The sequence below is a fragment of the Cetorhinus maximus genome, chromosome 26 (assembly GCF_964194155.1).
Source record: "Cetorhinus maximus chromosome 26, sCetMax3.hap1.1, whole genome shotgun sequence".
Taxonomy (NCBI): domain Eukaryota; kingdom Metazoa; phylum Chordata; class Chondrichthyes; order Lamniformes; family Cetorhinidae; genus Cetorhinus; species Cetorhinus maximus.
Window position 1 is genome coordinate 36,301,408 of NC_135904.1, and position 17,160 is coordinate 36,318,567.

At 45.9% G+C, this 17,160-nt stretch overlaps 1 protein-coding gene across 2 annotated transcripts in view; it reads right to left on the bottom strand.

The window, feature by feature from the left end:
* Positions 1–17,160, bottom strand: part of adamts17 (ADAM metallopeptidase with thrombospondin type 1 motif, 17) — a 582,619-nt gene that overhangs the window by 219,966 nt on the left and 345,493 nt on the right. For both annotated transcript variants that reach the window (XM_078530484.1, XM_078530485.1), the window contains exon 11: positions 7,013–7,114. In XM_078530484.1, the coding sequence (XP_078386610.1) occupies positions 7,013–7,114 (102 nt within the window). The remainder of the gene's footprint in view (positions 1–7,012; positions 7,115–17,160) is intronic.

Here is a 17,160-nt window from a genome sequence, read left to right on the forward strand (position 1 = left end):
AACCTGGGATTTTTTTTTAAAAGGTCATAAGTTCATTTTGAAACTATAAACAAGCAGGCCTCTTCCAAGAAGTCACGTGACCTATACCATAGTGGAGAAGGAGTTGTTTGTTTGTTTGTGTTGAATTGCAAAGCGCTTTAATTAATGAAAAGCTGGGAGACAAAAAAGGCCATCACATGGCAGAGAGGAAAAAATATTTAAGTTGTGAACCTGCTTGTTTTTAAGGCAGTTTTGTTGCAGAACAAGCTGAGAAAGGAAGGCTACCTTGATTAGCTCCCTCTCTCTACCTTGTCTAAAATTGTGTGTGGCTATCAACCTGTAGCCAGAGAACCGTCATCTGAGTGTAACTAGTCTGCATCTGGACCTATAAAGCTGAGACCAGTTGGTGAGAACTTCTAGGCATCCACCAGGAGCAGTGACCCATCTTCCCACGAGGGAACTCCAGGTCGACAGCATCGAGACCCCGCAGACTTTATCCTTTATTTTATAACGCCCATCCTCCAAAGTCCATCCCTGCAGAGAGACTCTATCTGTTTGTCCTTTGTTTGTCTGTGCGTGTGCTGGGGGAATTCTTTAGGAAGAGATAGATAGTTATACTTCCCAATTACAATTGTATGTTAACCAGTACTTGCTACTTGTTAAAAGGTTTGTTTTGAAATAAATTAACCATTTTGAGTTTTTGAAAGAAGCCTGGTCAGAGTCTCTTTTCTTCTGGGTACTAGAGGTATAGATACACAATTGGCCATTTCGGTGGGAAACTTAAACATTTAAATTAATGGTGCGGCCTGCGGAGTAGTGGGACTTAATAATTCATGCACTCCTCCCATCCCAGTTGTAACACAGGGTGGCCAAACCGTTGTTGGTGAGCTGCATGCTGCTCTTTTACACATGAAATGCAGCTCACAGAAAAATACCTCTATCTCCGTGTTTTTAATGGAAAGGTCTGAGGCGAACTGTTTCGGACCCCTGCTCCTGCCAATTGCACTCGGACATACACTCCTGCTCGCCCCCAATTCCTCAATGAAATTCAAACCCCACCAATCCCAATCTCTGCTCATCAAAATCCCAGCCAATTGGAATCCTCCTGGCTTTTTTCTTCTTTTGATTAAACATTAGGTTTGAATCTGATTAGGCAACACTGTGCTGGAGGTGATGTCGTCACATGGCAATGCCTCACTGTGGGACTTGCAGTTTCCTCCCCTCTTGATGGCTGCTGCTGGTGACTTGTTGGTCCAGCTGTGGCTCAGACGTACCCAGATTGAAAGGACCACAGAGAGGTGGCTATTCAATCAGATTCTTTTTCTGGGTGGTGGGAAGTGAGAAGGGGTGACAGAAAAGACAGACAGAGAGACAGAGGCAGAGACAGAGAGAGAGAGACAAACAGAGAAACAATGAGGCAGTGACAGACAGACATAGAGGTTCAGATAGACAGATGTAATATAGATGTAGATAGACTTAATATTATGTGATTGATTTGCTTAAAATATTGTTTAAAAATCTCCATATTGCTTTCTTCAGCCACCGGGAGATTGATGCCAATTCCGGTAGACTCCTGGCCATTCCAGGATGGAGACTTACAAGGCCTCTATCTCTAGCATCGATTAGCCCTGATAACTGAGAGTATCATCGCACTTAAGGGATATTACTGTTATAATAGTTTTATAAGGTGGAAGTTAACTTAAGCAAACATATTAACATATTGAATACAGGCCAAATATAACCATTAATTCAGATTTAGAAACTGTGGTGTATGTACTTTATGATTACTGAAGTTAAGAGAAAACTTGAAGATAGTAACATCTTAAAGCAATAGTCATAAAAATGTGTCTGTAAAGGTTGTCCTTATCTAGTGGCTCTTGAATGTCTGAAGATTATTGTATGCGGCTCTAAGATTCAGAAGGTTTGGCCACCCCTTCCAATTTCAAAGAGGTACAAAAAAAACTAGCCCGGATTAACAGGAAAGAAAACCAATTAATTCAATGACACAGAAAGAGCAGGAGGCCCTCAAACAGCAGAGGATCAGGAAACTAAGCAGACATACTCCCAAGGGTGGTACAGCTGTAGCTGGGGTGCCCTACATACGTGAAGTTGAAATGAAAATGAAACTTGATATCAAGAGGCACATGAAACTATTAGGCTTAATAACAAAAGAGAATCCAACCCACACTGCACAAGGTGGAATTTTACATGAACAAGGTCATTCCTTTTTCTACTAACTGATTATCTTGAAATTAATACTCCCAGTGTTGCCCTAGTGTGAGTTAAATCTCTGTTACTGCTATTATATCACATGCCGAACAAGGCATTGTCAATGTGTGCCTCTAGCTCATCAATGTTAATTATAGTTACTCTCTCAGTACGGATGCCTGTCCCAGTTTCATTCAGATGCCCATGGTCCCAGACTGGGCCCAATGTTCCAGGAAGCTGAACCTTTCCCTCCTGAACCATCTCTGCAGCCACATTTACCTCTGTTATCTTAATATTCCTATACAAACCAGAAGTGGCACTGGGAGTGTTGTAAACTGCGAGGAGGACAGAGTAGAACTTCAGAAGGACATAGACAAGTTGGTGGAGTGGGCAGATAGGTGGCAGATGAAGTTCAATGTGGAGAAGTGTGAGGTGATGCATTTTAGTAGGAAGACAATATAAAATAAGGGGTGAAATTTTGAAGGGGCCGCAGGAGCAGAAAGAAGTGGGTATGTGTATATGTGCAGAGATCATTGAAGGTGGCAGTACAGGTGGAGAGAGCAGCTAATAAAGCATGTAGTATCCTGGGCTTTATTAATAGGGGCATAGAGTGCAAGAGCAGGGAGGTTATGCTGAATTTACATAAGACACGCGTTAGGCCTCAGCTTGAGTAATGTGTACAGTTCTGGGCGCTACAATATAGGAAGGATGTGAACACATTAGAGAGTGTGCAGAAGAGGTTTACAAGAATGGCTCCGGGGATGAGAAACTTCAGCTATGAGGATAGATTGGAGAAATTGGGACTATTCCCCTTAGAGGGTAGAATCTTACCTATGGCAGCCGGACTGGGCGGGAGCGGGCAGGGGTGGGCGCGGAGCCGATTGCCGCCCGCGATTGGCTGTGCGCCGCCATTTTACTCGGGTGGGCCAATTAAGGCCCGCCCAGCGTAACACGTGGCCGTAGTGCTCAGTGCTATCTGTGCTGGTGGGGGGGAGGGGGGAGGGGGGAGAGCCGGGGCCTGCACCCTTTCACACATGTGCGCTGCCTCTGGGAGATTAAGTGGATGATATAAGTTTTTGAAAAATAAAGTCAAAAATTACTTAAACATGTCCCCTCATGTGACAGTGTCACGTGAGCTGGGACATGTTTGTGAAGAGCACAAAATTTATTTATTAATTTTATAAAACCTTCAGGAAACCTCATCCCGCGCGTTATTTTACACGTTGGCGTGTCGGGCCCGCTCCTGCACACCGACGGCAAGATTCTACCCAGGGAGAGGAAGGTTAAGAGGAGACTTGATAGAGATGTTCAAAATCATGAGGGGTCTGGACAGAGTAGATGGGGAGAAACTGTTCCCGCTCGTAAATGAACAAAAGGGCACAGATTTAAAGTGATTTGCAAAAGAAGCAAATGTGACGTGAGAAAAAACTTTTTCACACAGCGAGTGGCTCAGATCTAGGATGCACTGGCTGGAAGTGTGTGGTGGAGGTAGGTTCAATCGAGGCATTCATGAGGGCATTAGATGATTATTTGAACAGAAACAATGTGCAAGGGTATAGGGAAAAGGCAGGGCCACGGCACTAGGTCTTAATGCTCATTTGGAGAGCCGGTGCAGACATGATGGGCTGAATGGCCTCCTTCTGCGGCGTTAAAATTCAGTGTTTCTGGGAGTAATTCTGAGATTCCTATCCTCAAGGTTCAACTGATCATCGCTCACACAATTGCTCAAACACACTCTGCAGGCCCTCAATTCAATTTCTTCCTCTTTTGTTGATTCAAACATGAACCACGGCTTCCCTTCCTTCTCCCCTTCCCTTTTCAAAGGCTCTTCAAATTTTCCGATCCCGCCGGTGTCAGGACCAGAAAATCCTGCCCAATGTCTTTTGCACCTTAAGCTTTGGCACCTGGGAGGTTACAGCAGGAGTTGAGTTGAGGGTAGGAGCAGAGATGAGCCAATGTTACAGAGGTAGGAATAAGCAGTCTTGGTGATGGAGAGGATATACGGTTGGAAACTCAGCTCAGGACCAAATAGAACACTCAGGCTGCAAACATCAAAAGCAGACTAAAAGCATCATTAACAGCGATTAATAACATTAACCTGCCTGCCCAGTTTTTATAGATTTGGCTCCCAATTTATTCCTACCAATCTGTCTTTTAACTAGATTTCCTTCCTTGACAAGGAGAAGGAACAGCCTCAGGAGCAGTTTTGCCAACTGCTTGTCTGCTGCACAAATCATGTAATTTTTACTGTTGAGATAGGACACTCCACTGGTGAAAAATGCTCCATCTGCTGGTCTGGCCTAGATATAACAAAACAGGAATGAATTGAAACACCACATAGGGCCGGCCTTCGACTTGGAACTTGCAAGCGACAATCCACCTCTTCATGATAACTCAGACAACGCTATACAATTTTAGGAACTTCTGATCTGCAAGTGCTCCTGTTTCACTGTGAGACTTTTGTTCCTTGTGAACAGAGAACTTTTGCCGTAACAACCTCTTTTTCTCTTCTCCCTCTTTCCTCATCTTCATTTCTTTGCATTTCCGTTTTCTTTCTCTCTCAAAAATTTTCCAACACCTTTATTTCATTCGTTCATGGGATGTGGGTGTTGCTGGGCTGGGTTAGCATTTATTGCCCATCCCTAATTGCCCTTGTTCAGAGGGCATTTAAGAGTCACCCACATTGCTGTGGGTCTGGAATCTCATGTAGGCCAGACCAGGTAAGGGTGGCAGATTTCCTTCCCTAAAGGACATTAGTGAACCTGACGGGTTTTTACAACAATCGGCAATGGTTTCAAGGTCATCATCAGACTTTTAAATTCCAGATTTTTGTTGAATTCGAATTTCACCATCTGCTGTGGCAGGATTCAAATGCGGCTTTCCAGAGCATTACCCTGGGTCTCTGGAATACTAATCCAGTGACAAAACCACTGTGCCACCCCCTCCCCAAACCCTTTATCTACCTGTTTCAGAAACTCTCTCTTTCCCTCTTCTATACCTCACCCCCGCACTTTCAGTCACATTTTACCGGAGGAAGTTATTAATGAACTTGTTGCCTGGGGTTTTCACAGGATAACAAATTAATCGATAATTAAATTAAATAATTAAATGAAAAGATTTCACAATTTAGAAGCATAAGTTGCACCCATTACTACTTTACACTTATGCATCATGGCATTTTATGCTAGTTCAACAGTCACTTCACCCTAAGCAGGGCCCATTCACAGATCTGGCCACCTTTCCAAGTTGGGAAGGCAATCCCCTCCTACTGCACTCGAGGAGAGGAGGGGGCATGATCATCACACTGAGACCCCATTCTTGGGGACATTCCACGGTCAAAAGAGCCCAGCAGTCAACTGAAGCTGGTTAAAAAGTAAAACTAATAGCAGTAAATAGCCAACTGATCTGCTGCGTTGCTTCAGAAATCATCACTTATTTTAGGAAGTTGAAGAATGGCTCATTCCCTGGCAATCCCACTCCTCGCTGTAACAACCCAGCCACCAATCTATTACAAATTGATTACACTCCTGGTTGATGACACTGAATCACTGGAGGTTTTATGTTCAGATTTCTGATGAATTAATTGTAAATTTGGGTGTAACCCCCCACCTCGGTGAAACTGGCGCAGGTTCCAGCGCATTGTGGGTGCATCCAGCAACATGCACCCCAAGCGGAATCTCTAGCTGCATCAAGCAACATTGCAACATTCATAAAAGCAAACCAGCTGGAAGCTGTAAGGGGGCAGGTTTCTGGGATGGAGTACAAGCTGAGGCCTGACCTTGGGCTGAACTGTCGGGCTAACAGCCAGAAAGCTGTTTACTTTTCATCTTCTCGTGTGTCTGTTGGGCAGGCACTTTTTGTTTTAAAGCTTCAGTTATTACTTTAATTAGAGCTGTTTCTCTTGAAGGGAGGAGCCATTTGTGATTCTGGGAGAGACATGCAACTTGTGGCAATTGGAAAAAGAGTGGCAGAATAGAAGGAACCAGCAGTGACGAGAAACAGTTTTATGAAAAGCTGGAGGCTGGTGGCTAAGGGTCAGGCTGATGTAGGGCACAGATTGTAAGTAAGAAAGAATGTCAAGGGCGTAAGGCTGGATTATACTCTCAGGGCAGTATCACCACACCCCAGTGTAAATGTCAAGGGCGAACCTGCCTCCCTACTTAGCCCACTTGCCCTGCTTTAGTTTTTTTTGGGTGATAGCCCTTCAAATAGTATGAGGTGGAACTTCCATCCATATCCAGGAGGCAGTTCTGCATCATAGAGCTGCTGACCAATTGGAGGCCAGCAGCTCTGCCCACTGGCAGTGCCAAGCAGGAACTGTGGCTACTGCCGCTACTGCAGGTAGCATGGGAGAAACAAATCTGTTGGGGGGGGGGGGGGGGGGCCTCCAAGTGGCACCTGGGGCCCAACAAGAGGCCCTCTCCCCACTTTTACTGGTCAGCAACCCGCAGGTGCTTCTCCCACCAATCATTATATCAAAGCGGCAGCGGGATAAGTCCCTTAATTGGGCATTAACTGCCCACTGAAGGACTCCAATTGTGCCATGAGTGGGCAGCCCACCCAACACCTTCCTCGACACCTGTAAAATCGTTTGGGAACAGGGACTAGCACTCAAGGAATAATCATTTGAAACAGTGCGTGGTTCGGAGATATCAACTGTGAAAAATTTTAAAATAACATAATCCAAGGTAGCTGTCCTGCTAGACTCTGTGGAATGGCAGGATTTAATGGAGCTTTGGTGAGTCTGTGGCTGCATAATATCAGTACACAGAGGTACAACTATTTAAGTGTGAATCTATTGGATTTTTACAGACCTTTAACTTACTTTGTCAACACCACATTCTGTACCATCCAGTGGAGGATCCAGTTTTGTTTTGCATGGTTGGTCCCCTTCTACCAGGCACCACAGACCCGCACACATTAAATGCTAAAAGAAAAGGAAAACTGCAGGTTAGATTTTGGGGCCATCATATTTCAAATAACTGAATATATCCATCAACAGAACAAATACGTTATCAATAAACAATTAAATAAAACTTCGCATCCCGTCAAGACAAATTAACATCCATAAATATTAGTCAAAATGGGTGGATCTCCATAGTAGTTGGTCACAGGTAGTCCAGATGATAAGAACAGAAGGAGCCCAGTCAACCCCTCGAGCCTTTTCCACAATTGAGTTAGGTCATTGCTGATCTGTATTTTAACTCCATCTACTTGCTGCTTCCATAACCCTTAACACCCTTTGCCAAACAAAAAGCACCATCTCATAGGCTGGATTTTCAGCTGGGCGTGTGGGATGGGAAGTTTTCACCCATCACCGTCATACGGATAAATTATAGACGCCACAGGGCAGAATTCATTGAGTTAGTTGCCTGGTAATCACAGTCTGGCCAATTCTGCCCGCTGGCATTGGAGGAGACATTCTGTACACCCCCCCAACCCTACAAAACGGTGGAAGAGGAACTTACCTTCGGAATCCCCTCCAGCTGGGCTGATTCAAAATGGCAATCTGAATCCTTTTGACAAAATAGGATCACCAGTCATTGGGAGCCAGTCCCACTTCCTGTACCAAATCTTTGCTAAAACTGGTAGCAAGGTGAGCTTCCAATTACAGCGTCCTTCATGACTGCTCCTCACCCACAGTATTAGTTAATGTAACTTCCGATTGAAAGCACTTACAGAACAGATTTTCAACTCGCCGCTAGGGTGTAAAACTGGCCTTATGGCTAGACAGTCCATTATAGAAATCATCCTGTTCCCATGTGCTGAATGGCTGAGGTCCAGCACAGGCCAACTCTCTGTCAGGCAAACAGCCAGTTGGAAATTGTAGGCATTTCCCTTCACCCATTCACAGTATATCTCACTCTGGCTGATCTCGGTTGTTGTATAATGGTATGGAATGTCAAATAAGTGCAGCCTTAGCTCATGGAGAGCTCTCTTGGCTTTGAGTTTAAGATTGTGGGTTCCAATCTCATTCCAGAGATTTGAACGTATAACCCAGGTTGATACTCCAATACAGCATTGAGTGTATTACACAGCCAGAGGTGTCATCTTCACAGAATCTCAGAATTGTTACAATGCAGAAGGAGGCCATTGAGCCCATCGTATCTGCACCGGTTCTCCAAATGAGCATTATGACTTAGTGCCATTCTCCTGCCTTGTTCCCGTAACCCTGCACATTGTTCCTATTTAAATAATCATCTAATGCCCTCCTGAATGCCTTGATTCAACCTGCCTCCACCACACTTCCAGGCCGTATATTCCGGGCCCGTGCCACTCACTGTGTGAAAAGGTTTTTTTTCACATCACTTTAAATCTTTCAACTGAAATATTAAGCCAGGGCCCCATCTGCCCTCTCGGGTGGGCATAAAAGATCCTATGGCACTACTTAGAAGAGTCGGGGGGGGGAGGTTTCTGCCCTGTGTCCTGGCCAATATTTATCATTTTACTGTATGTGGAAACTTGCTGTGCACAAATTATTAGCTGCATTTTCAGTACTAAATCACAGATTCCACTTCAAACGTAACTAATTGGCTGTAAAGCACTTGCTGAAATTCTGAGGTCAGGAAAGGTGCTATAGAAATTGAGTTCATTAAAACCGGTGGAAAACCAGAAGTTAAATTAAAACCATCAGCGTTTCTCTGTTCTGCATTACTTCGTATTCCATCCCCCTCAAAAAAAAAGTGGGACATTCATCAATATCCCCCCCACCGGCCGGCAAAATTCTGCTGCCTGCTCATTAATCCTTTATTAATATGCTTTCACAGAAAGGCAGACCAACTTTCTAACGGAAGAAATTAATGCTTCAGGAAGAAATTTCCTCATTAAGTGAGCTGGAGTTTATTCAATGATAGAGTAACGAAAGCAAAATCTGCTCACCCTGGACTGGTCTGCAACAAATACTGACTGGTTCAATGCCACTGTTGACAGGAGATGGCTACCCAAGGCTACATGTGGACTGAAAATTTTCTAATGGATGCTCCTCATGTTTGCCAGAAATGCATTTCCATTAATTCAGCCTGCATATGAGAATTTAATCATTATTGCACTGCAAGGGTTAAATACAACTTCTACTGCAACTATGCAAGCAGGCATGGACCAAAGTCAGAAGGGAGTCCAATCCCCCTTGACCAATACCACTGCATAGAATTGTTCAATACAGTAGCTGGTTATTTGACCTATTGTGACTATGCTGGTTCTCTGAAACAGCTATCCAATTAGTCCTTTTTACCCCTAACCTTACATTTTTTCCATTTCTATATATATATATATCCACTTCTGAATATTGCTGCCAAAGCAGTATCAAAAATGTCATAATAAAGAGCAAATAACATAATGAGGTAATATTTACGTTCAGTTGTTTGCACATCACAGCAATGCCGGGTGCTGAAATTATTGATGTGCTTCACCGGGAGAGGTAACTGAAATGCTGAGGGACCACCTTGCCTACTGACCAGTTGCTCTAGGTAAGCCGGGAGATTTTAGTTTGCTTTCAGTTATTTTTCCAGCCTTCACTAAACTGCAACTAGCTACCACTACCACTTGCCCTCTCCGCACTTTCATCCAGGGGCACAACATTGCCCCAAGGCCTGGGATACGAGTCACTGTGGAGCAGCCAAATTCCACCACTGCACAGGCCACAGGGAAAACCTGTCTAACCCAGTGGGTTCAGCGGAACCAACGAACCAGGAGAAAATCTTGGCTTTGACCAGTCATATAATATAAGCACAAAGAAGAATATAAATTGCTTCGCTAATCATCCTGTGCTGCCCAAGTGAGTTCAAGGTAAATTTTGCATTAAAAACAGATGTGCAAGAAACTTTAATATTTTGTACAATTTCTATATTACCCAGGGTTGCTGAGTACAGATATTTTCTCCACTATACATGGTGCTTTTAATAGTGACAGATAAACAGGAACTGCTTACCCTTTTAATACAGTTTTTAATGAATTTGAAAAATTACAGCACAGATGGCATTGTGTGCATGTACCAGCTCCTGACACCAGTTGTCTAATTTGACCATTCCAGTTACTCTACTCACAAAACACTGCTCTTCCCCATATCCCGTTTGATTCACCCTCTTTAAACACTTATACAATTCCCTTTTAAATGGTGGCGGGGGCAGTGGTTTGGCAGTGAGCAGATCGAGCATACAATAAAGAACCCTGCTAGTTGACACCTCTATAAAACTACAAAAATGTTCAAATTCTTAATCAGAGCCCCGAACCTGTCTCAGTGAAGATGAGACCCTGAATGCTCTCATCCATTCTGCCAAGTTGAGTCAACCACCTCATCAATCTCAACTCACAAACCCATCACAAATCTCACACCTCAAGGGACAACACCACTAACTCTCACACACACCCTCACATCTCCATCAGGCTCATACCCTCTGGAGCTCACGTCCTCATCCTGTCCATGGCTCCGCTCACCACACAAACATTCCCACGCAGTGGCATGTATCCTGCTCACACTCTCTCCATCTGTTATCAGACAGGAGAAGCTGGCTCACAACAACAGGGAGGGAGGATCTGCGTGCGTGGGAGAGTGCTCGCACGAAGCTTCGAAAGCCCTTGCCCCATTTCTCTCTCCAGAATCACTGGTGATCCAGCTGTGCGTACTGAACGGCTGGTGAACTGGACACACTGGGAAGGGGACGATACGGCTGCCATTACGGCCAGTGGATAAAACGTTCTTTTCCACACCTCCTCCCGCACTTACTGCAAATCTGGGATGATTCTGCCCCGTTTTTTTACAGCCAAAAAAAAATTTAAAACCGAATGCACGTAATTAATATTCAAGAATAAGATCCAACAGTTCAGCATGTGCAATATGGAGGAGCTTAAATTTTGAATCTTCGTTTCATTTTAGAATCTTCGTTCTATGATGTCTGTGTTTTCCTAGCTCCCGACGAAGCAGTGAGATGGAGCACAGGATGCTCGACATCAGGAGGGGAGGCATAATAGTGTGGCAGAGCAAATCTATCCTCTGTCTGTGTAACCATACAGACTGGATGCAGTCTGTGTATCCTGTCAAAATGTGCTTATGTCGAATGTTAATTTTTAGACCATCAACCGGAATCAGGAGCAGGACCTTTAAAAAGACAGAGCTTTTAAAATAATTTCAACATACATCAAGATCGTCGACACTAATTTACATTATTATATATTCCACATTACAACCCTATGAAGAGGAGACAACTTCTCTGCAAAACCCATCACAGACAACGGCACCCCCTTGGGGTTTGTAAACAATCTTCCTTCCTGCCCTATCAACAAGACATCTTTGGAAGTCACCTTCAGTATTCAACAGCTGAAGACAAACCATGCAAAAATTAATCGCTTGGACAAAAATACCTTGATTTTTATGATAGGTCTCCAGACAACCTAATCAACTTATACTTGGAATATACAACTATTTGTTTGAATTACTGGCAGTTGGAGAGAGATCACATGACCATCCCAAGGCTTTTGTGTGGTTTAAGCACATGAACTCAGAAGAACTGGACTCAAGTTGAGCTAAGTGGAGCTCCAGCCCTCTCTCTCTCCCTCCACCCAATTAACAAGGTTGGACCCTGTCTATTAACTTGACCTTGTCTCCATTCCGCAGTAGACAGATTTTTAAAATAAGAATCAGCATCTCCAGAAGGACAGAAAAACCAGCTACAGCTTTAAACCACCTTAGCACTGAAAGCGAGACCACTGGATTCTGCCTGGAGCCAGTTGAGGCTCCGAGCTACTAATTGTGAACTTCTTTTATTTCTTATGGACTTTGATTTGGCCAAATCTACCCTCCCCTAACTTTATAATCTGTATTTGTGTGTGTGGACTTTGAGTGTGTGTGTGGGCGTGTATGTGCGGAAGTGGATCGGTTTAACTAACCTCTTTCTTTGTTAAACTCAAGAAAACCTGTCCGATTGGTTCTTTTATGGCCACCGTGTGTCAGACTGAATTGCCAAGTGTAACCTTTTTCTAAACAAAAAAACCTGTTGCAGTCAAACGAGGAGAGGAAAACCCCTCCTCACCTGGTCATAACAACCCCCACAGATCGAGTACAGTCCGTGTGACCCCCACAGATCGAGTACAGTCCGTGTGACCCACAGATCGAGTACAGTCCGTGTGACCCCCACAGATCGAGTACAGTCCGTGTGACCCCCACAGATCGAGTACAGTCCGTGTGACCCCCACAGATCGAGTACAGTCCATGTATCCCCACAGATCGAGTACAGTCCGTGTGACCCACAGATCGAGTACAGTCCGTGTGACCCCACAGATCGAGTACAGTCCGTGTGACCCCACAGATCGAGTACAGTCCGTGTGACCCCACAGATCGAGTACAGTCCATGTATCCCCACAGATCGAGTACAGTCCGTGTGACCCCACAGATCGAGTACAGTCCGTGTGACCCACAGATCGAGTACAGTCCGTGTGACCCACAGATCGAGTACAGTCCGTGTGACCCCACAGATCGAGTACAGTCCGTGTGACCCACAGATCGAGTACAGTCCGTGTGACCCCACAGATCGAGTACAGTCCGTGTGACCCCACAGATCCAGTACAGTCCGTGTGACCCCCACAGATCGATTACAGTCCGTGTGACCCCACAGATCAAGTACAGTCCGTGTGACCCCACAGATCGAGTACAGTCCGTGTACATCCACAGATCGAGTACAGTCCGTGTGACCCCACAGATCGAGTACAGTCCGTGTGACCCCACAGATCGAGTACAGACTGTACAGTGTGTACACCTCCTGGGTTTTTGCATCCTTCAGAATGTCTACAGAGAATCTACAACCATGGTAAACTCTCTTATGGGCAAAGGAGACAGTTGTAGTAGAAAGCAATATTGAGGAAACAAAATGCAGGGCAAGTACAGCTGTGATTCTCCTGAATTTAACTCAAGATGGGATCAGTGGTTCAGGAGTCTGAAACAGGTGCTGATTCACTAATGTCCTTCAGGGAAAGGAAATCTGCCATCTTTACCTAGCCTAGCCTACACGTCACTCCAGACCCACAGGAATGTGGTTGACTCTTAAGTGCCCTCTGAAATGGCCTAGCAAGCCTCTCAGTTCAAGGGCAATTTGGGATGGACAACAAATGCCGGCCTTACCAGTGACATCAATATCTCATTAAAGAATTTTTTTAAAAATCCAGCATTTAGAAAGTAGGTTAGAGCTGGTCAATTGAAATGCCCATGACTCTTTTTAATAGTTCACATCGTCTCCTGCTGAAGATTGGGGGGGGAATGATGCCAAGGCTAACAAGTAGAAGATGCATTGGTGCAAAAGTTGAACTTTACCAGGACCCAGGCAAAAGGTGAAGGCTGGAGGGGTGTGGTGGGTTCTCAAAAATTTTGTGGTGTGGTGAGGGAGAGGGAGGACAAGGTGAGGGGAGGCACTCCTGCTCCTCCTGGTCGCAAGGAATTATCCCAAAGAGTACAATGTGAAACTTCTCTTGGGCTCTGCTGCCTCTCACCAGGTTTCTCTGGTGGACTTGTCACCAGGCACATTCCCTCTCTCCACCACTCCCCTTGACCCCTGGTATGGTAGTGCCAATGACATTATCAGGTTACAGCTTCTACATTATAGTCATGCGCCACCTGCCTCATGAGGGAGAAAATGATACTGGATGGAGATGGAGCGAGAGTCAATCACCAGCTATCAACTACTCTCAGTGCACGTGCTGGATATTGCCGAGATCGTTCAGACCCCGACATTGGGTTCCTGACCTGGAAGAGGCCCTGTGACCTTGCTGATCTTCTTGGAAGCAAGTCAATTATGAAGCGATCTCCAGTTGCCCAATTGTTCGGTTGTCCAATTAAGAGCAGGGGGAGCAATAGGCAAGCCGTAAGCTAAACAGAATGGCTGGCAGTGATGTCCGACCTGCAGCCCTGCGGGGTGAGGTAGGCACTGCCACTGTAGGTAGGGAAATGTGAGGATGCCCCAAGATGGAGAGGCCTCTGAAGAATTATAAAATGGTAAAAAAAAGTAAGTATGACACTCAGTGGTTCGGGGATGGGCTAGGGGTTTAAAGGAAGATTCATGAGATTCCTGTTCTATTGTTGGGAAGCTGCTGCAAGGCAATGGTCAGGCTTTGGCCTCAGCAAGAGGCCCATCTGCCATCAGTAAGATCCTGGCTGCACCACCAATTTGTTACCAAGCAGGCGCTTTATTGAATTTCATTAGCAGCCCACTAATGCCGGTGAGTAGCTGGTGCTGGTCAGTCCCTGCTTCCCGGTAGATTGCTCAGGGCTGGTGAGGGGTGGTGGAGGTGGGGGGCGCCTCGGGCAAACACCGTGGCGCAAAATTCCCTAATTTTGCTCATGCTCCCACCTCTAGACATATCTCCATGAGACTGGGAAAATTCAACTCATAGGGCAACATTCCCCCCCCGCCCCTTTGGGAGGGATGTGCGGGAGCGGGCGGGCGGGTTCCTGATCGGCGCTCCAGGTCGGGGGCGCGCCGTCATTTTATGTGGGTGGGCCAATTAAGGCCCGCCCAGCATGACGTCCGCTGGGAAGCGCTATGCGCTCCCTGTTCAAGGAGGTGGGGGGTGGGGGAGTTCCCTGAGCCGGGAGGTGCGCTGTTTCACACATGTGCGCGAGAAAGCGCACAGATCTCCCTGGGGCAAAGTGCTGCCTCAGGGCGATCAGCTCAAATGGGAAAAGCAGTTTAAAGAATAGAAATAATTTTACTGACATGTCCCCTCATGTGACACTGTCACATGAGTTGGGACATGTCCATGACTTTTATTATAAAATATTTTGAAATTTTTAAATCCCTCATGAAACCCCACCCCGCCCGTGGATGAGGTTTCTTGTTTTCTCAGAAGCCTGCCAGGGCTCCCGGCCTGCCTGCCAACTTTAAGGTTGGATGGGCAGCTCCATTAATTGGCTTAATTAGTTTTTCAAAGGCCTTAAGTGGTCGTTGACAGGTTGGCAGATGCGCAGCCGACTTGGCTGCGCGCCCGCCAAACTGAAAATCTAAGTGATGTGGGGTAACGTGGGGGCACACACCCAATGTCACCCCCCCGGTCACTTTACGCATCAGTGAGCGGGCACCGCTCGGCGACTGGAAGATGCAGCCCATAATTTTGGTTTGGGGGGCACTGGGGGCTTGAGGTAGTTGATGATGCTTAAAGTGAAGTCCAATAAATCAACAATATAACTTTTCCATTATATTAATCATGTCTCCAATATCATGGTCCCAGACAGAATTTATGTTTCATTTTTACTGCCTATGATCAGTATATCTGCATGTAAGATTTCTTACCCTCAGTCAGTGTCCCAATTAAATAATTCCTGCAGCGAGCTTTTCCTGAGTTTTAAAATAAAGAAGGTTATTTATTATCACACACTAAAACACAACGTCTCCCTTACTCATATCACACACACTCTTACTCACACAAAGGTTAGATGCAAGATGAGGGTTATACAATACGGTTACAACTTATGACCCAGCTATGCCTGTCTCTTTATGGGGTATGTGGAACATTCCTTGTTTCAGTCCTACTCCGGCCCCCTCCCACAACTCTTTCTCCGGTACATCGATGATTACTTCGGTGCTGCTTCATGCTCTCGTCGGGACCTGGAAAAATTTATTAATTTTGCTTCCAATCTCCACCCCTCCATCATTTTCATATAGTCCATCTCTGACACTTCCCTTCCCTTCCTTGACCTCTCTGTCTCAATTTCTGATGATAGACTGTCCACCAATATCCATTACAAGCCTACCGACTCCCACAGCTACCTCGACTACAGCTCCTCACACTCTGCTTCCTGTAAGGACTCCATCCCATTCTCTCAGTTCCTTCGCCTCCGTCGCATCTGTTCTGATGATACTACCTTCAAAAACAGTTCCTCTGACATGTCCTCCTTCTTCATTAACCGAGGTTTTCCACCCACGGTCATTGACAGGGCCCTCAACCGTGTCCGGCCCATCTCCCGCACATCCTCCCTCATGCCTTCTCCTCCCTCCCAGAAACATGATAGGGTCCCCCTTGTCCTCACTTATCACCCCACCAGCCTCCACATTCAAAGGATCATCCTCCGCCATTTCCGCCAACTCCAGCATGATGCCACCACCAAACACATCTTCCCTTCACCCCCCCGGCGGCATTCCGTAGGGATCGTTCCCTCCGGGACACCCTGGTACACTCCTCCATCACCCCCTACTCCTCAACCCCCACCTATGGCACCTCCCTATGCCCACGCAGAAGATGCAACACCTGCCCCTTCACTTCCTCTCTCCTCGCCATCCAAGGGCCCAAACACTCCTTTCAAGTGAAGCAGCATTTCACTTGTATTTCCTCTAACTTAGTCTACTGCATTAGTTGCTCCCAATGCGGTCTCCTCTACATTGGAGAGACCAAACGCAAACTGGGCGACCGCTTTGCAGAACAACTGCGGTCTGTCCGCAAGAAAGACCCAAACCTCCCTGTCGCTTGCCATTTTAACACTCCACCCTGTTCTCTTGCCCACATGTCTGTCCTTGGCTTGCTGCATTGTTCCAGTGAAGCCCGACGCAAACTGGAGGAACAGCACCTCATCTTCCGACTAGGCACTTTACAGCCTTCCGGGCTGAATACTGAATTCAACAACTTTAGATCTTAAACTCCCCCTCCCCACCCCCATTTCCATTTCTTCCCCCTCCCTTTTGTTTTTTCCAATAATTTATATAGATTTTCCTTTTCCCACCTATTTCCATTATTTTTAAATCTATAACTATAATACCCTGTCAGTCTTTCCACCCCACCCCCCACTAGAGCTGTACCTTGAGTGTCCTGCCATCCATTCTTAATTAGCACATTCTCTTAGATAATATCACCACCTTCAACACCTCCCTGTTCCTTTGTCTGTAACATCTTTTGATCATCTGTATCACTGCTTGCTTGTCCCTACAACCCCCCCCCAACTTCTCTCCCCACCTCCACACCCCCCTCCCCCCCCCCCCCCACCCCCACCCCCTCAACCTT